The 20,582-nt window shown below is 41.9% G+C and overlaps 1 protein-coding gene across 4 annotated transcripts in view; it reads left to right on the forward strand.

Moving 5' to 3' along the window:
• Positions 1-231: 231 nt before the first annotated feature.
• IL31RA (interleukin 31 receptor A) overlaps positions 232-20,582 on the forward strand; it is a 61,100-nt gene continuing 40,749 nt past the window's right edge. For 3 of the 4 annotated variants that reach the window (XM_064375983.1, XM_064375984.1, XM_064375985.1), the window contains exons 1-4: positions 232-363; positions 1,627-1,735; positions 7,328-7,418; positions 18,095-18,212. In XM_064375983.1, coding sequence (XP_064232053.1) covers positions 1,655-1,735; positions 7,328-7,418; positions 18,095-18,212 — 290 coding nt within the window. In that variant the 5' untranslated portion in view covers positions 232-363; positions 1,627-1,654. Of the gene's footprint in view, positions 364-1,626; positions 1,736-7,327; positions 7,419-18,094; positions 18,213-20,582 lie in introns of those variants that run through there. The other variant, XM_012457298.2, reaches the window with a different exon arrangement.

Below are 20,582 nucleotides of genomic sequence, written 5' to 3' on the forward strand. Positions count from 1 at the left end.
TTGTAAGGATTTCCTAAAGAGAAAAATTTTAAAATTAGTCATTTTTAGTTGTTTGGTCTTTCAGATGACACTTTCTCTGAAAAGTTGAGTGTTTTTGTTTTTGCTTTTGTTTTTAGTTACAGTAATGCAACCCATTTCCCAGCACAAGTGGGTAAGTACCACTCTGACTTGGGCTGGGCTTAAAAGCAAAAGAAAAGCTCCAGACAGTCAGAGTGGAAACACTCCCACATCTTAGTGCAGATAAATAAATTAAGGTCCAGATTGTCCTTCCTGTTCTGACTTGTCTGTGGGAGACAGAGTTGCCTTTGATGCAAATTATTTGAGCCAGCAGAACATCTGTGGAACATCCCCTGATACATGAAGGTGAGTGCCAACTCATTTAGAAAAGTGATAGTTTGAATCATCTTTTTCTACTCTGTAAAAGTCTTTTTGTTTTCTTCATTGTGGGTCATGATGGTCAATTTTGGGTCAGACCCATCACATAAATTTATCCTTGAACTGGTTGTTGATAGTTAAGGGAATCTAGTCTTTTGGCAGGCAGTGTTTTAAAATGCTGAGATCAGAATGGGGAATCATGAGTGTCAGAGGTGAAGGATTGGGGAAAATTATCTGAAAATAATGGATTTACCTTTCAGGAAACTCTAAGCTAGAGAAAATTAGAACTAGAGGATTCAGAGGAAAATCCTTGTGCGTACTGGTATTCCATGGCAAGGGAACACTGAGGGAGAGTAAATCACTAATAGCTTCCACATGATTTTAGTGGAAAGAGTCCAGGTTTAGAATAAGACAGTCGTGAATTTGAATTTCATTTATGCTCCTTACAAACTATTATTTTTGGATGACTTATATATCTCTTGGCCTCAGTTTCCATATCCGTAAACAAGAGATGAGTAATGCAAACCCTACAGGGATTTTTAGAAGTACAGGATGTAATTTGTGTAGTGTAGTTAGCACTTTGCAGGCTCTCACTGTTCCATCATGACAGTCCTTTTGCCAGTCTCGCTGCTGGCTGCCTCAGAATGTTCTTTGAATGAAGGCAGCCCACAACCCAAATGGGTTTATAGGCTTTGAAACTGGATGTAGTCCTCTGACAGCACATAATCTCCTCTTGGGCAATGTATATATAATCAATATCCTCATTCAAAAAAGTAAGGATGTTATTATTTTATTAGGCTGAAATTGCCAATATTGAACTGTTTTCAACTTCATAAAAATAGCAATTTCATTTGATTCAACCTAAAACATAATGTAGAAATAAAATATAAAATATGCAGGCCGGGAGCTGTGGCTCATACCTGTAATCCCAACAGTTTGGGAGGCCAAGGCGGGTGGATCACCTGAGGTCAGGAGTTTGAGACCAGTCTGGCCAACATGGTGAAACCCTGCCTCTACTAAAAATTACCCGGGCATGTTGGCAGGCACCTGTAGCCCCAGCTACTTCAGAGGCTGAGGCAGGAGAATCACTTGAACCTGCGAGGCAAAGGTTGCAGTGAGCTGAGATGGCACCACTCTACTCTATCCTGGGAGACAGAGCGAGACTCCATCTCCAGAAAAATATAAATAAAAATATAAAATATGCAAATATAAATAGAAAATATAAAAGTATCTGTCTCATTTACCTCAAAGGTGACAAGAATCTAAGGAGCTAATATACATGAAAGTGCTTGTGGCCAGACGCAGTGGCTCACACCTGCAATTCCAGCACATTGGGAGGCCGAGGCCAGCAGATCACAAGGTCAGGAGTTTGAGACCAGCCTGACCAACATGGTGAAGCCCCGTGTCTACTAAAAATACAAAAATTAGCCAGGTGTGGTGATGCACGCCTATAATCCCAGCTACTCAGGAGGCTGAGACAGGAGGATTGCATGAACCTGGGAGTTGGAGGTTGCAGTGAGCTGAGATCGCACCACTGCACTCCAGCCTGGGGGACAGAGCAAGACTTCATCTCAAAAAAAAAAAAAAAGAAAAGAAAAAGAAAAGAAAAAATAAAGTGCTTGTAAATCTAAGGTCATTATTATTGTGACTATTATTATTACTGCAAGCTCCAAATAAACATTTAAAAGAGACTGAGAACAGACGACCCTTCTACTTCATCAGTGAAAGTAAAATTGTAAACCAAGTCCTGCCAGTCTGTGAGGAATTCTGAGGGTGTGGTGGCGGGCGCCTGTAATTCTAACTACTCAGGAGGCTGAGACAGGAGAATCACTTGAACTCTGGAGGCATAGGTTGCAGTGAGCGGAGATCACACCAATGCACTCCAGCCTGGGTGACAAGAATGAGACTCTGTCTCAAAAAAAATAAAAATTAAAAAAAAAAGTAGGGAGGCTACTACTTTCTTTTAGGGAGGCTGGGCAGTGCATTGCTTGCTTTCTCCCTCACAGTGTTATGAGTCTACAGGCACTTGAACTTATGGCCATAGTCCTCACTCTAGAAGTTACTCCCTCTTCTTTGCCATTTTTTCTTTTTTTAATTTCAGACCTAGTCTCCCTCTGCTGCCCAGGCTGGAGTACAGTGGTATGATCATAGTTCATTGCAGCTTCAATCTCCTGGTTTAAGCAATTATCTCACCTCAACCTCCCGAGTAGCTAGGACTACAGGTGTGCACCATGACACCCAGATGATTTTAAAAAATAATTTTTTTTAGAGACAGAGCCTTGCTATGTTGCCTAGGCTAGTCTTGAACTCCTCATTTGCCATTCTTTAAAAACCCAGTTCTATACCGTGGGAGATAGTGTTTGGCACAGAATGGTAATCAACAAATAATAGTTGAGTGAATGTATGAATGAATGAACCAAAGTAAGGCAAGCCCTGGGAAAATCACATAGTGATGCATTGTTGTACAAGTGAAATGAGTTGGAGCTTAGCATCCAGGACACAGCCTTGAGTGGGAGCAGAATGGCCAAAGAACAGCTTGTGAGGTGCATTTGATGGGGGATTGCGAGGGAGTAGATCAGCCACACTCTATTTCCTTTGCTTTGGTCCTGTGAGACAGGATATAGGGAACAGGGATAATTTAACTTGCTGAAATGTGTAGCATCTCCCAGCAGAGGCAGTGGTTCACCTTGCTTTCTTCTTCTCCCCCTGTTTCCAGCCACTGCTGATAGCCAGTGATAAGTGCTTGGACCTGTTTGCAGTCATTCTACTCCAAACAGTAGCTGCTACTAGGTTTACATCTTTTTTGTTGTTGGTTTGTTGTTATTGTTGCTGTTTGTTTGTTTGTTTGTAGACGGGGTCTTGCTCTGTAACTCAGGCTGGAGTGCAGTGGTACAACCTTGGCTCACTGCAACCTCTGCCTCCTGAGATCAAACAATTCTCCTGCCTTAGCCTCCTGAGTAGCTGGGATTACAAACTTGGGCTACCACGCACAGCTAATTTTTGTATTTTTCGTTGAGATGGGGTTTTGCCATACTGACCAGGCTGGTCTCAAACTCCTGACTTCAAGTGATTTGCCTGCCTTGACCTCCTAAAGTCCTGGGATTGCACACGTGAGCCACTGCACCTGTCCTACATCTTTAAACATAGGACACCACTAGTTACTTAAGTGACATCACTGTATATTCTAAGAGTCTAGTTTGGTATGGCATGTTTGTAGTGTTGTTGGAAGATTTTAGAGCTCTGCTAAATGCTGACTCAAATGAGATCCCACCAACGTAAGGCTGTTTCTAGGAAGTGATCCCGTTTTGAAGACCAGTTATATAAAACTGCATTTCAAAGTTAAGGCTGATGACTCAAGGATGCAGGAAATGGTTGATGGTTCTCCTGAAAAGCACAGCAGAATCTCTGGGAATTTCTTATGGACCAGATTTGGGGAGGCTGATTCACCTCACTTAAGTCTTCAAGAGACTGATATATTGAAACCAATGAGAAATCTTTCTAATGCCTGGAAGGTTCAGGGTCTCCTTCTGTTAAATTAGTAATCAGAGAGGGCATCATAGAATCAGAGCAATCAGAAAGGGAGATTTTGGGTTTTGAAGCATCTTTCATCAGGTTCATGGTGAGGTCTGCGGCTGCCCTGTCAGAGTCTATCACTCCAGTGACAGGAAATTTCATAATTTCCTTTCATAGATAGTACTGGATAAAAACTGCCAAATTCTGTCTTTTCTAACCATCACTGTTTTACCTTCTAAGCTGACCTCTCCTTTCTGTTCTCAAAGTCTTTTGTTTAGGATACAATTAGTTGAGTAGATTCCTACAACTAAATGACAATGAAGGTTTTCCAAATCTAACTCTCTGAGATTACACACAGGTTTCTTTGACTGGAGTCTTGAATGAACTCAGGCTTTTCAACTGCACATCTACCCACCACTGATAACTAGGGTCACCTTGAACTCTCAACTGGACTTATTTCTAAGCTCCTGGGAGGCACCTCACCTTTTTTGCATTTTTTTTCTTTTTTCTTTTTTCTTTTTTTGATACAGGATCTCACTTTGTTGCCCAGGCTGGAATGCAGTGATAGGATCACAGTTCACTGCAGCCTCGATCTCCCAGGCTCAAGCCATCCTCCCATCTTAGCCTCCCAAACAGCTGAGACTACAGGCACATGCCACCATGCCTGGCTAATATTTTTATTTATTTTGTAGAGATGGGGTTTTACCATGTTGCTTAGGCTGGTCTTGAACTCCTGACCTCGAGTGATCCGCCCACCTCAGCCTCCCAAAGTCCTGAGATTACAGGCGTGAGCCACGGCACCCAGCCTTTGTTCATATTTTTTTACCAGCAAGCAGTCCTTTTTGTGGTGGTTCTCTAGTGTGAGAGGAAAAAGTGGGAAAGGCTCTGGAGGATAAGCAAGCATTAGAATGAGAGATATGGCTTGTTGACTTCCCACACTCATTAGCTCATTTCTTTTCTTAGATGCTCTTTGTGCTCATTGCACTATTGTAACTACAGCACTTACTATGTGATATAGGAGACTACTGGTCAGGCTTCTGTCTCTGCAAATGGACTAGTGCCACCACCCCTGGCCTACATCTTTAAACATAGGACACAACTAGTTACTTAAGTGGCATCACTGCGTATTTCTGTTCAAACCTACTGCAGAAATGTGACCTGAGAGTCTTCAGTAACAGTGGCTCACTCTGAAACTGGTAGTTTCCAAAATACTTCTGCCATCCTCTCCCTCTTTCCCCCTTACCCCTTGTTAAAAATACTGAACTAGAATATGAGCTCTTTAAAGTCAGAGATGTGCTTTTCTTTGATTCCAAGCACCTAACACATGACTGGGACAGTGCTGCATGCATAGAAGAATGCCTGAGGTCACCAGTTTGTTTGCGAGAGGGCCAGGACCAGAACTCAGGCAGTCTCAATTTCTAGAATGCCACACTCTTCAACTACTATCACTTTTCCAGTTTTATCTCTGGGATGATTTAGTACTGTTGATTTTTTTCTAAGGTTTTTTTTTTTTTATTTCACAAATAATAGCTGAGTACTTTTATTGTAAGGGAGTCAAGCAATAATTACTATTAACTTAAAAGTATTTTAATATTTTATTAGACATTTGATACTGATAGGATTTTAAATGCAAAACCACTTGGCAGAATAACAGTTTTCATTTTAGCGTCCATAATTATTCATTGATTCACTTACTAAGAATGCCAGCATCAGCCAGGCGTGGTGGCTCATGCCTGTAATCCTAGCACTTTGGGAGGCCGAGGCAGGTGGATCACGAGGTCAAGAGATTGAGCCCATCCTGTCCAACATGGTGAAACCCCGTCTCTACTAAAAATACAAAAATTAGCTGGGCATGGTGGCGCACGCCTGTAGTCCCAGCTACGCAGGAGGCTGAGGCAGGAGAATTGCTTGAACCCGGGAGGCAGAGGTTGCAGTGAGCCAAGATCGTGCCACTACACTCCAGCCTGGTGCCTGGCTACAGAACAAGACTCTGTCTCAAAGAAAAAGAAAAAATAAAAAAAAGAATGTCAGCATTTTGGCTTTGATAGTCTCTTAGCTTTTATAGTGTTCCTTTTTCATGTGCTTTTAGGACTTGCAAATAATGTGAGCTAAGATTAAAGGCATATCTTCTGCCTAACAGATGGATAAAATTAAAACAACATTCTGAATAATTAGACACAGATAAGAATGTTCTTAGTGTTATAGTTATTTCTAAAGACACATTTTTTCCTTCATTGGAAAATTAAAATGTTTTCCTTTGAGTTCTATAGTCATTTAAATCAAAATGGCTATCTCTTGAGAGGAAAACTGCTGCTACTGAGTGATACTAGCACTCGCTGCTATGTAACCAGTCTTGTATTATTTCATCTCAGTGTTTTTATTATTATGGATCCAAGTTCTCACTCTGCTTTATTATCTTAGGTATTTCCAATTTGTTAAGGATTTTAACTGGTTTATATATGACAAAATGTTATCCTTCTAATTTTCTCCAGAAATGCTGGATGCTCATTTTTCTAAAGTAATTTATTTTGTAAAGAACCCTTTTCTTTTTCTTTCTGTAATGATCTGGCAGATGGCAATGTAACATCATTTATTTCTTCCTCAAATGAGTTTCTGGTTTTCCATTTGCTTTACTCTTAGACTATCCCACCATCTCATCTCATCTCAGATGAGATGAAGAGCCAGCAGCCTTTTTGTTCCAATAAACAAGTAAATGCCACACATAGTATTGTCACCCAAGACCAGGCACTGCCTTAGATACCAAGGCTTCAGAGAGGAAGAAGAGAGGCTCCACTCTGGAGCAGGTCCCTGTATGTAGGGAAGCTGTCAGGTAAACTGCTGACCACCATTCTTGTGACAGATGCTGCAGAACACATGATATAGTGGGACATGGGGCACAAAGGAGGGACCAACTGGTTAACTCTGTGTGGGAGTTCAGAGAGGGCATCTCAGGGAAGGAGAGCCTTGAGATGAGTCTGGAAAGATGATTAACTTGTTAGAAATAAGGGGAAGGGAGAACTGTGGGCATGCACAGAGCATGGAGATGTGACATAGCATGGTGCTTGGGGAAACTGTGAGTTGTTCCATTTGGCTGGAGGGCTTAGGCACCGAGGCAGAGGCCAGAGGATGGCCTCAGAGCTGCAGAGACTCACAGTGCATTTTTCTTCTGAAGCGTATCCTTGGAAGTTAGTGTACTTTTCATAAGACATGGTGGAGTGGACTATGGATGAAAGGAAAGTGTACTGTAATTGCAAATCTTTAAAATGTTGACTGGGGTTGATGGAGTAATTGTGAAGGATCTAGGTGATGATAATCAACAAAATAAAATAAAATAGGATCCTTCCTCCCTCCCAAATCCCCAGAATCTATTTGCCAGTGGAAATACAGCTTTTGAAAAGAGGTATGAAGCAAACCAATTCTTGACTGATGTCACTTTCAGCTCTCTCCCCAGCCTTCGTGTGTTAACCTGGGGATGATGTGGACCTGGGCACTGTGGCTGTTCCCTTTACTCTGCAAATTCAGCCTGGCAGGTAGGTTGGCCTGGGCCCTTTTACAGAACATGTCATTATTCTTGCCTTCTTTGGACAACTGCTGTTAACTTTAAAGGGACACCTGGATTATAGCCATCCACAGATAGAAAAGGGGACTTGTGAACACCCTGAATGTGTGTGTGTGTGTGTGCACATGCATGCAATTTCACATATACTCATGCATGTGCAAATGTGGTAAGTGGCTTATCTTATTTTCAAAGGGAGACATGACCCCCAAAATGCTGAGATCCACTGTTTTAGAATATAGTAGTCTTCCCTTATCTGTGGGGGAATATGTTCCAACACCCGCAGTGGATGCCTGAAACTGTGGATAGTACCGAACCCTATATAGTCTATACGTTTTCCTTCACAATTATACCTATGATGAAGCTTAGGCATGTTTAGGCATGAAGAGATTAAAACAATAACTAACAATAAAGTAGAACCATTATAACAAATCGACTATAACAAAAGTTAATTGAGGCTGGGCACAGTGGCTTACACCTGTAATCCCAGCACTCTAGAAGGCCGAGGTGGGCAGATTATTTGAGGTCAGGAGTTTGAGAGCAGCCTGGCCAACATGGTGAAACCCCGTCTCTACTAAAAATATAAAAATTAACCGAGTGTGGTGGTGCATGCTTGTAATCCCAGCTACTTGGGAGGCTGAGATGGGAAGATCACTTGAACCCGGGAGGTAGAGGTTGCAGTGAGCTGAGATCATGCCACTGCACTCCAGCCTTGGCCAGAGTAAGACCCTGTCTCAAAAAAAAGTTATGTGAATATGGTCTCTCTCTCTCTCTCTCTCTCTCTCTCTCTCTCTCTCTCTCTCTCTAAATGTCTCATTTTACTGCACTCACCCATTTTCAGATGGGTGGTAACTGAAACCACAGAGAGTGAAACCACAGATAAAAGGGAACTACTGTAATAAGTGCTTATCTCTATAGTTTTTGTGTTGTTGTTATGGCTTCATATAATACACATACATAAATACAAAAATAAGCAGTTTTCATACTATTCACCATAAATTCCAAGGATACAAAGGGAAGTAATGAAACAATATATTTCTATAGTGTTCCAACTCAAGACTGCAGGCCTAATATTCATACAATAACTTGTGGATATAAGATCCATTAGTTTGATTACATCTTATGTTTTCAAAAACATTCATAGCAGAGACACTGGTCTGGTAGTAAGAAGGTGGAGAAGGCATCATGCAGTGTATTTGTGTCCTTGGGCTGCCATAACAAAATACCTCAGCCTGGGTGGCTTAAGCAACAGAAATGTATTTTCTCACAGTTCTGGTGGCTGGAAGTCCATTGTCAAGGTGGCAGCAGGGCTAATTTGTAGATGGCCATCCTCTTGCTGCCTCTTTACATGGTCGTCCCTCTGTGCCTGCACAACCCTGGTGACTCTCCTTCTAAGGAGGCCAGTGAGATTGGATTAGAGCCCATTGTAATAGTCTCATTTTAACTTACTTACCTCTTTAAGGACCTATTTCCAAATATAATCACATTTTGAGGTACTGGGGTTAGGGCTTCATTATATGAATTTTGGAGAGACATAATTTAGCCCATAACATGTAGTATTTGGGGTCACCAAGAGAGCAGTCATGACCCAGAGATAATGAGAATGCCTTCAGACTTCTGACCTGGCATGGCCTGCCTTAGCCCCCTGGGGTTACACCTGTGGCACTCAGGTGCTCGATAGACCAGGGGTCTCCAACCCCCAGGCTGACTTGTACAGGTTTGTGACCTCTTGGGAACTGGGCCGCCCAGCAGGAGATGAGTTGCAGGAGAGCCAAAGTTACTGCCTGAGCTCCATCTCTGTCAGATCGGCAGCAGCATTAGATTCTCATCGGACCATGAATCCTGTTGTGAACTGTGCATGTGAGGGATCTATTAATAGCTTCCATGCTCCTTATGAGAATCTAATGCCTGATGATCTGAGGTGGAAGTTTCATGCCGAAACCATCTGTCCCCCAGGTCCATGGAAAAATTATCTTCCATAAAACTGCTCCCTGGTGCCAGAAAGGTAGGGGCCTGCTGTGATAGACAATAGATGCTACAGGCAGGCAGGACTGTTGCTCTCCCTCTCATCAGCACATGCTCACAGTCATACAATCTAAACTTCTAATTACAGACACTGTGGCTCCTATGAAGTCATCCTTTTTCTCAATTTGTCTTTTTCTGTCTTCTATCTCTGTTTCCACTCTTCTTATGCTGTATATATACCAGCTCCTACAACACTGGCTCCAATGTCCACCATTCCTCCCATCTAGAATGTCCTTCCCTTGGTCCTGCTCAGCCTTGCTCTTCTTCTATGTCAAGATGTTCTTCAAAACACTGACTCTGCAACTGCACCAAAGTGATATGAGCATAGAGGGAAGAAGGGAGATGGAGAACATCTTTATAATTTTGCAAAATGCTCCTCTTGCATATGGGAAATTCTCTGATAAGAACAATTTCCCAATTTTTCTTAGAGGAAAGTCATGAATGTTTTTCCCTTATTTCTAGAAATAGGGGAATATTTCTGTGGTTTGTATTTTCAGGGTGTAGGGAGAGATAGATGGGAGTTACCAGCAAACCTAACCTTCAGTTGTTTGTGTTTATAAAAAAAAATTCTATTTTGAATAATTTTAGATTTATGGAAAAATTGTGAAAATAACATGGAGAGTTCCTTTCTACCCTCATCCAGTTTCTCCATTGTTAATATCTTATAATACCATAATACATTTGCCAAAACTAAGAAACTGATGTTGGCACATTACTGTTGACTGAATTCCAAATTTTATTTGGACTTCACTAGTTTTTTCCATGAATGACTTTTTTCTATTCTGGGATCCAATTTAGAGACCATATTGCATTGAGTTGTCATGTCTCCCAGGTCTCTGTTGGTCTGTGACAGGTTGTTAGTTTTTCCTTAGTATTCATGAACTTGGCAGTCTTGAGGAGTACTGACAAGTATTTCTGGGTTTGGGGGGAAAATACAACAGAGGTGAAGTGTTCTCCATTGCTCAATCATGATTTTACCCATGTTTGTGACAATCTTCTGATGGAGAGTTGAATAAGACTTAAAATTGGCACACTGGTTGCCAATAAGGCAGAAGGCAGGACAACAGATATGTAGGCTCAACCAGCCAAGGCAGTTCTAGTACACAGAGCCAAGGTCGTTCAGATATGTGGAATCACTCCAGGTAACTGACACTGGAAATGGAAAAGAAAAGCATGAAAGTAGAAGTGATTGTTGATTTGATTCAATTTTATTGCAGTTCCCCTCAACTCCCTAATCTGTGATCAGATGAATCTGAAATCCTCATATGCAGAATTAAAAGGTCATGAGGACACAAAACTAGGGAAAACTACTGTTAAATTCCTCCTCCAAGTATGAGATTACTGGATTTTCAGAGCAGGTTATATTGATACTAGTCAGGGAAAGTTGTTTATGCTGTAATAATAAATAAGCCTAAAATATTAGTATTTAAAATGGCAAACTACATGTCCATCACAGGTAAGTAGGGACCCAGGCTGGTGGGGTTCCACTGTCCTCAGACACACCATGTCAGCATGTGTGTTCAAGGTGTGCAGTGGCAGGAGGAGGAGAGAGAAGAGAGTCATGCACCAACACATGGACATTTCCTCTCACATGGCAGAGGCCAAGGCAAATCCCATGGCCACCCTATTGATGAGCACTGCAAATATTGGTGAGCATTCATTTTATCTACCACAAATCTCTTCTGTAGCACCAATATCAAGAGAGCCTTTGTAAGACTACTGCTCTCTCTCACCATGTGCCAACCAGTAAGGGAAAAACAAATGTAGTCTCATAAAAACAGCCTCGGTTGTGTGGAAAATCATTTTTGGAGCCACTTACTCTTCATGTGGTGGCTCCAAAAATGATTGACACCCGGCGACACTTAACAGTTCTGAAAAACAGATATTTGACTTTCTTTTTGACTATGGCTTCTGATGTATGCTAACCAAAGCTTTTGAAGAAGCTAAGGAGAGGTATTTAAGGAAGAACAGGAAAGGGCAGGATTCACTTAGGTTTGACCAGGGTGTATTTAGATCCATGAGGATCTATTTCACACTGATATCTTGGTGGCTGGCTTTGGATTCAGCCAACACAAGGGAGAGCAAGAATGAAAAGGAAATAAAATAAAATATGACTGCAGGAGACCGTAATGAGAATAGTATAACACGGCCGGACTTCAAACTATACTACAAGGCTACAGTAATCGAAACAGCATGGAACTGGTATGAAAACAGAGACATAGACCAATGGAACAGAACAGAGGCCTCAGAGGCAATGCCACACGTCTACAACCATCTGATCTTTGACAAACCTGACAAAAACAAGCAATGGGGAAAGACTCCATGTTTAATAAATAGTGTTGGAAAAACTGGCTAGCAATATGCAGAAAGCAGAAACTGGACCCCTTCCTGTCACCCTCTACTAAAATTAACTCCAGATGGATTAAAGATTTAAGCATAAAACCTAACACCATAAAAACAGTAGAAGAAAACATAGGCAAAACCATCCAGGACATAGGCATAGGCAAGGACTTCATGACTAAAACACCAAAAGCAATGGCAACAAAAGTCAAGATAGACAAATGGGATCTAATTAAAATTCAGAGCTTATGTACAGTGAAAGAAACCACCATTAGGGCGAACTGGCAACCAACAGAATGGGAAAAAATTTTTGCAATCTACCCATCTGACAAAGGGTTAATATCCAGAATCTACAAAGAACTAAAGCAGATACATGAGAAAAAAACAAATAAGCCCATTCAAAAGTTGGCAAAGGATATGAACAGACACTTTTCAGAAGAAGGCATATATGAGGCCAACAAACATATAAAAAATGCTCATCATCACTCGTCATTAGAGAAATGCAAATCAAAACCACATTGAGATACCATCTCACGCCAGTTAGAATGGCAATCATTAAAAAATCTGGAGACAACAGATGCTGGAGAGGATGTGGAGAAATAGGAACACTTTTACACTGTTGGTGGGAGTGTAAATAAGTTCAACCATTGTGGAAGACAGTGTGGCGATTTCTCAAGGATCTAGAAATAGAAATTCCATTTGACCCAGCAATCCCATTACTGGGTATATACCCAAAGAACTATAAATCATTTTACTATAAAGACACATGCACACATATATTCATTGCAGCACTGTTTACAATAGCAAAGACCTGGAACCAACCCAAATGCCCATCAATGATAGACTGTACAAAGAAAATGTGGCACATATACACCATGGAATACTATGCAGCCATAAAAAATGATGAGTTCGTGTCCTTTATAGGGACTTGGATGAATCTGGAAACCATCATTCTCAGCAAACTGACACAAGAACAAAAAAACCAAACCCCACATGTTCCCACTCATAGGTGGGTGTTGAACAATGAGAACATGTGGACTCAGGGAGAGGAGCATCACACACTGGGGGCAGTTGGGGGTGGCTACGGGAGGGACAGTGGGAGGTGGGGAGGGTGGGGAGCGTGGGGAGGGATAACATGGGGAGAAATGCCAGATATAGTATGCACCTAAAGTAAAATTAAAAAAAAAGACTAAGACTATTCTGGGGAACAGGGACGAGCTTCTTGTTTCCTTGTTCTCTGGCCAGGAATCAACTTTGAAATCCTCCTGCGAGTTAGTGTGACGAGTATGAGTGAAATGGGGATGGAGCAGGCTACCCCTGTGTGAATATTTTTAAGAAACTTGGCCAGAGACTAAGGATAGACCCACATATATACACACAGACACACACACGCCATACAACCATACATACTGCACATATACATCACACACAGCACGCCCACACCATAAACATACCACACACACCACACTACATACACAGTATAAACATATCATGCACACTACACACACCACACATGTAACATACCACACAAACACCCCAACACACACCCTCCAGCAGACACATACTATATATGCATTATAAACACATCACAGGCTGGGCGTAGTGGCTCACGCCTGTAATCCCAGCACTTTCAGAGGCTGAGGTGGGCAGATAACAAGGTCAGGAGTTCAAGACCAGCCTGGCCAATATGGTGAAACCCTGTCTCTACTAAAAATACAAAAATCAGCCTGGCATGGTGCTGGGTGCCTGTAGTCTCAGCTACTTGAGGAGCTGAGGCAGGGAAATTGCTTGAACCCAGAAGGCGGAGGTTGCAGTAAGCTGAGATCACACCACTGCACTCTACCCTGGGTGACAGAATGAGACTCCATCTCAAAAATAAATAAATTTAAAAATTTTATCACACCTGTAATCCCAGCACTTTGGGAAGCTGAGGCGGGCGGATCACGAGGTCAAGAGATCAAGACCATCCAGGCCGACATGGTGAAACCCCATCTCTACTAAAAAATACAAAAAATTAGCTGAGCATGGTGCTGCACGCCTGTAGTCCCAGCTACTAGGGAGGCTGAGGCAGGAGAATTGCTTGAACCTGGGAGGCAGAGGTTGCAGTGAGCCAAGATGGTGCCACTGCACTCCAGCCTGGCGCCTGGTGACAGAGAGAGACTCTGTCTCAAAATAAATAAATTAATTAATTTAAAAAATTTAAAAAGACATACACACTGCATATATACCACACATATACTACACATATCCTGCACATGCCACATACACAGTACACACATACCACACACACGTACCATTCACACATATACTATGCACATACTACCCATACCACACACACATCGCACACATTATACACATTACATGCACACCACACACTACACACACAACCCATACACACACACACATATACACATGCACCTTACATGCACTGCCCTTATCTGTGAGCCACGGAGACAGAGTGAGTGGGCCAGTGTGTGAGTTATTCCTCCTGGGTGTTGTGAGCTAACCCGTGGTTTACCCCTTGGAGGACTTTGCACATTCCTCCTGACAGTTGGGAGGCATGGGGTTTCTTAACATTCTGCTTGCTTACCCCAAACATCCCCAGAGAGGATTCCAAGCTGTATGGGCTCTCTGAGAAATGTTAATGGTGTAGCTTTCAATCTCTATGTAACATGCAGTATTATTTGATTCAGATCCAGTTAACTTTGGTCTTTTTAAGCATTTGGATCTGGAGTCACTGGCTTTGTCATGGTTTTCAGTGTGCAAGTAGCAAAGATAGAAAGCCTTTGAACTGCTTGTTGGATGGGTGCTACGAGCGCCAGGCTCATGTGCAGGACTAGGAGGAAGGCAGCTTCTCTAGAGAGAGCTAGAAATGTTGTCACAACAGGAAGCCACCTAGCTCTCCCTCACCCTCATTTGTCATTCTCAGTGGCTTCTTTACCCATATAGACAATGCTCAGTTCATAGACCAAATACATGAATATATATACAAACACACACATGTACAGCCCTTTTAAAGTTCCAAACTTAAAACAACTAATGCCATCCATTCTGGAACCCCTTTACGCCACCTTCTTGTTATAGGGTAATACCTCTGACAGAGTGGAAATATATATAATATTATTCAGATGTGCAGAGAAATAGAATGTCCCTATTTTCTATCATCAAACAAATCAATTTCAAAAGTCCCCCACCACTGGACAGTCAGGCAAGGGTGAGGAAGAGGAGGGTGTGGGTAGCACTTTAATTTGTTAACATTGTGTCATTGCTTCTGGTAGAAGGTGTCTTTGGCTAACTCGCTCTCTTTGGGGTTCCTCCCTCTGCTCCTCTTTAAGATGGTGTCTAAATATATGAGCAAGGTTTACATGACTGCAGTCTTGGGAAGGGCCTCTGGATCCATGGGAGCAAGTCCCCCTGTTGCCCTCTGTCTCCCCTGAACTGTCCAGTGTGGTCTGATCCCCCTCTGCCATCTGCCGTGGGACAGCTGGCTTTGCCTGTGCTTTGGGCCACCATACCAACGCCTCCTCCTGAAGCTTATGCTCCAGTTGTTTGCTTGTGGTCCTTAAGTTCCTGTGTATATGGAAGCTGCTTCATCTTAATCCCAGGCCTGCTTCAGTCTCATAGCTGTATCCTCACCCCCCACTTTGAGGGCACAGGGAAAGTTCTGGATCCCTGTGTGCTACATTCACCTGCATGGAGCTCACCTGAAGAGCTGCACCAGGCCACCTTCTGCCAGCACATTGTTAGGACTTCCATGCCACCACAGAGTTGGTGCTTAGTGGAACATGAGGCTTCCCCTAGACTAGTGGTCCCCACTCTTTTTTGGCACCAGAGACTGGTTGGTTTCGTGGAAGACAATTTTTCCATGGACAGGGGGTTGGGTTTTGAGTGGGGGGATGGTTTCAGAATGAAACTGTTATACCTCAGATTATCAGGCATTAGTTAGATTCTCATAAGGAGCAAGCAAACTCCCATGTGCAATTCACAGTAGGGTTCAGCTCCTATGAGAATCTAATGCTGCTGCTGTTCTGAGGGGGCAGAGCTCAGGCCGTAAAGCTTGCTCACCTGCTGCTCACCTCCTGCTGTGTGGCCCAGTTCCTAACAAGCCATGGACCCGTACCTTGCCCAGCGGTTGAGGAACCCTGCTAGATTACAGCCTGGCGACCTCCCCAGGCTTGCTGTACCTGGCAAAATAGGCTACCAGCCAGATGACCTTGGTGCATGGGACCTATCCACATGTTTATACCGCTCTATCAAGAACACTGACATCAGAATTCTTTGCTCTACCTTCCTTTCATTCTCTTCCATCCCTGCCCTCATACTTACTTGTTAAAAATGATCAACTTGTTCCTACTTTTTGTCTGGTAGAGACTTCCTTCCTAGGAAGCACTAGAGCTTCCTTTGATATGTAAAGGTAATTTAGGAAGTTGCCCTCCTCTCTCAAAACTGCCTGCTTCTTAAGACTATGGTCTTGCCAAAGGCTCAACAAAGAAGTAAGTATAAGCCTCAGAGCTGAACATGGCCCTTAGTCTAAAACTGCTCTTAGTTCTTAGTTGTGTGTGTGTGTGTATGTGTGTGTTTATGATCAACCCCTTGGTCATCTAGTGAAGCCATGGGCTAATTCTCAAAACAATGTTTGTAAATACATAAAATAAATAGGATTACAAAGGAACCAAAATATACTGAAATGAAATATCAAAATATTAAAGAAACAAATTTGTGATCTGGTAATATGTGGTCTTCTTTATTAACACATTAAATAAGAAGAGCTAATAATTGCCTTAATTTAAGTCTACTATTAATAATTATTTTAATTCAGAAATAGTGATAATATTTTTCATATTTGTATTAGTCCATTTTCATGCTGCTGATAAAGATATACCCAAGACTGGGAAGAAAAAGAGGTTTAATTGGACTTACAGTTCCACATGGCTGGGGAGGCCTCAGAATCATGGTGGGAGGTAAAAGGCACTTCTTACATGGCAGCAGCAAGAGAAAATGAGAAAGAAGTAAAAGTGCAAAGCCCTGATAAACCCATCAGATCTCATGAAACTTATTCACTATCACGAGAATAGCCCAGGAAAATCCGACCTCTGTAATTCAGTTACCTTTCCCTGGGTCCCTCCAATAACGTGGTAATTCTGGAAGATACAATTCAAGTTGAGATTTGTGTGGGAACACAGCTAAACCATGTAAGTATTTTAAGGTATCTGCAGCAATCAAAATATGATATGATAATATTTGTGATTTATAATGGTGACAAAGTCACAGGCAATGACACTATTGCTGTAGTTTGTTGATTACATTTATGATGGAAGGAAATTCTAAATTTCACCAGTAGATTAGTGAAAAAGATGTAAATTTTCCCCATTTAAGTTCATGGGGATTCTACCCATAGACCCCTTAAAGGTCTAGGTCACTGTTCTAGAGGGTAGTATCTGGTTTCCCTACGGAAGTGTGGATGCTATGGGGTGGGAAGCTATCGGGAGCAAGATTTATAAGATATGAAGATACAGTTGAAGGTATTTCATAAATTTTTCTATTGTACAATCTTCTGGGAAAGAAAATTGTTGATACACATGGTTGAAGTGTGGCATGGTTGTATCTCTTGCTTATGCTCTCGTCATTTACGTGGATTATCCAGAATGATGCTACCATTTGATGCTTTACTGAGTATGTCACAAATACTTTATATTTACTTGGTGTTTTAAAAATTCTTGCTTCTCAAATGTTACTTTTAAGTAAGATTGTAAAAAAGGATTTCTTAAAAAGTAGAAATCTAGGCCGGGCACGGTGTCTCACACCTGTAATCCTAGCACTTTGGGAGGCCAAGGGGGGCAGATCATGAGGTCAGGAGATTGAGACCATCCTGGCTAACACGGTGAAACCCGTCTCTAGTAAAAATACAAAAAATTAGCCGGGTGTGGTGGCACACGCCTGTAGTCCCAACTACCCAGGAGGCTGAGGCAGCAGAATCATTTGAACCCAGGAGGCGGAGGTTGCAGTGACCTGAGATTGCACCACTGCACTACAGCCTGGGTGGCAGAGCGAGACTCCATCTCCAAAAAAAAAGTAGAAATCTAGCTCTTCAAAGGGAATAATTAAAAAGATGAACTTAGAGTCTTTCCATCAAACCTGATTGGGAAAACCCATTACACCTAGCAAGTAACCAAAAAAATCTAGCTTTTGATCAGCCTATTTTCCATTAAAATGTTCAATGTTGGCAATATTTATTGTGTACTGAAATTTTTGTGTTTGTGTGTGTTTTTTTTGTTGTTTATTTAGCTCTGCCTGCTAAACCTGAGAACATTTCTTGTGTCTACTACTATAGGAAAAATTTAACTTGCACTTGGAGTCCAGGAGAGGAAACCAGTTATACCCAGTACACAGTTAGGAGAACTTAGTAAGTACAGAAGCTTGTGTTTTACCAGTGGGTGCATGGGGGAGGTAGAGGCTCCTGATTCATTCATGATTCATGTTGCATATGAAGTAAAAAGTTTCCTCAGTGACAGTTTCTGGGTGACCACTATGTGCATCCAGTGGCTTGTGGATCTGCAGCTGCAGAGGGAAGGGAGGCATAGCCAATGGTGACCTCCTCCTGGATTCCCCATTGGCTGAGATCAGTCACCAGTTATAAGCACAGTGGAAAAATCTGTTTATTTACTACACCCAACTATACCCTGCCTCTTTCCAGAATTTGTTATAACACTGTTCATTCTTTCTGGATCCAGATATAGTATACAGGATTGTAAACCCAGAACTAAGAGGTGACTGACCATGGTCTGCCACTAACTTGCTATGTGACCTCTGTCAAACAGTATTCCACAGGACAATGATTCCCCATTTTTTTTTTTCACTACCTCAGCCATCCCTCTTTATTCCAATTCTGTAGAATGAAAATTTTATAATTTTTAATTATAATTCTAGCCAAAAGCTAGATGTTTTAAGTCAATATTTGCAGGTTAATTTTTTTTTTTTTTTGAGACAATCTCACTCTGTTGCCCAGGCTGGAGTGCAGTGATGTAATCTCAGCTCACTGCAACCTCCACCTCCCAGGTTCAAGTGATTCTCCTGCCTCAGCTTTCCAGGTAGTTGGAATTAATTAGAGGTGCACAACATTATGCCTGGCCAACTTTTGCATTTTAGTAGAGACAGGATTTCACCATGTTGGCCAGGCTGGTCTCGAACTCTTGATTTCTAATGATCCACCCACCTCTGCCTCCCAAAGTGCTGGGATTACAGGGGTGAGCCACTGTGCCCTTCCTTTTTAACAAAAAGTTTGAGCATAGCTCATTACTTCCTTCCTGTGAAAAATGAATAAGGGGACCCATGTTGGGAAGCATTGTGAGATGATCTTTTTAGCCTTTTTCATTTCAAAACAGTCTGTGATTCCAAATTCTTTGTTTTTAAGCAAAATCTCATGTTGCAAGGGAAGTCCACTTTATGTTTTACAGTGGAAGAAATGAAAAAAAGCAAGCAGTAGTCTCTGCAGCACTGATATAGTTACAAGGACCTAGGTCAGAGAGATGCTTTAAAACAGGAATCAGCAAACTTCTCCTGTAAAGGGCCAGATGGTAAATATAATAATATTTAGAAGGAGATTGGTCCCTGTCAAAACTTTTCAACACTGCTGTTACAGCATTCACACAGCTATAGGCAATATATAAACCAATGGTTGTGGCTGCTTTCCAATAAAACTTCATCCATGGACACTGAAATGTGGTATTTCATATAATTTTCACATGCTCCAAACTATTTTTCTTTGTTTTATTTATTTTTTCAACCATTAACATGTAAATAGTTTTAAGCCTACAGGCTGCGCAAGAACAAGAGATGGGCTATATTTGACCTCAGGCTGTCATTTGCTCATCCCTGTTTTAGAAAATAAGGATGATAAAGGTGCAATAACCCATGATCCAAATGACTTTTCTTCCAGATTTGTCAGTTCTAATACCAGTGTTGAATATCAATTACTAGTAGAATGAGAATCTGGGTACCTGGTTTACTCCTATTTTTGTGTTTTATAGAGACATTTCCCCCTTTCCTCCTCCTTTCCCTTTGGGTTGTCATTATTATCACCAGTTGGTTTTAGAGAAACAGAAAACCCCTGGGTCTTCCCCCAGGCCTATACCCAGCTCCCCTTGATGGCCTCAGGCCTGCTAGGCTCTCCAGAACTCCTAAGCATTTTGCATTTTTGTGAGTTTATCACTAAGAGTATCTCTTCCAAGCAAAGTGGAAGGGTTTCCCTGCAGATGGCCAACCTGGAAGCACTTTACGGTGGATCATGGAATAAGCCAAAAACCTTCTGCTGTCCAGAAACAGTAGGAAAGAATTTTTCCTGGAGGGGGAAAGGAGGAGTTGGGGATGCCCTCATGGAGATAGTGATTTTTGAACTGAGGCTCAAAGGAGGTCTAGAGGTGTAGAAAAGGAAAGAAAGGCTATTTCTCAAAGGTCACAGCATGAATAAATGCAGAAATATTCAACTACAGTAATAGTAATAATAACAGCTCACGTTTATTGACTCTGTGTTGGACATTCTAAAAGTGCCTTATGTGTATTAGCTCATTTCATCCTCATAACCCTATGCTATAGATATATCACTGTCCTCGTTTTATAGATGAGAAAACTAAGGTGCAGAGAGGTTAAAGAACTTGCCCAAGTCACACAGTTAATAGGGGCAAAGCCAAGATTCAAACCTGGTCTGATTCTAGAACTTGTACTTCTGACCATGACATGCTGCCCTGGAGGCCATTTTTGTGCTGTAAAATAACCA

Source organism: Aotus nancymaae, unplaced genomic scaffold, assembly GCF_030222135.1.
Source record: "Aotus nancymaae isolate 86718 unplaced genomic scaffold, 86718_ANA_hifiasm-v0.15.2.pri h1tg000014l, whole genome shotgun sequence".
Lineage (NCBI taxonomy): Eukaryota > Metazoa > Chordata > Mammalia > Primates > Aotidae > Aotus > Aotus nancymaae.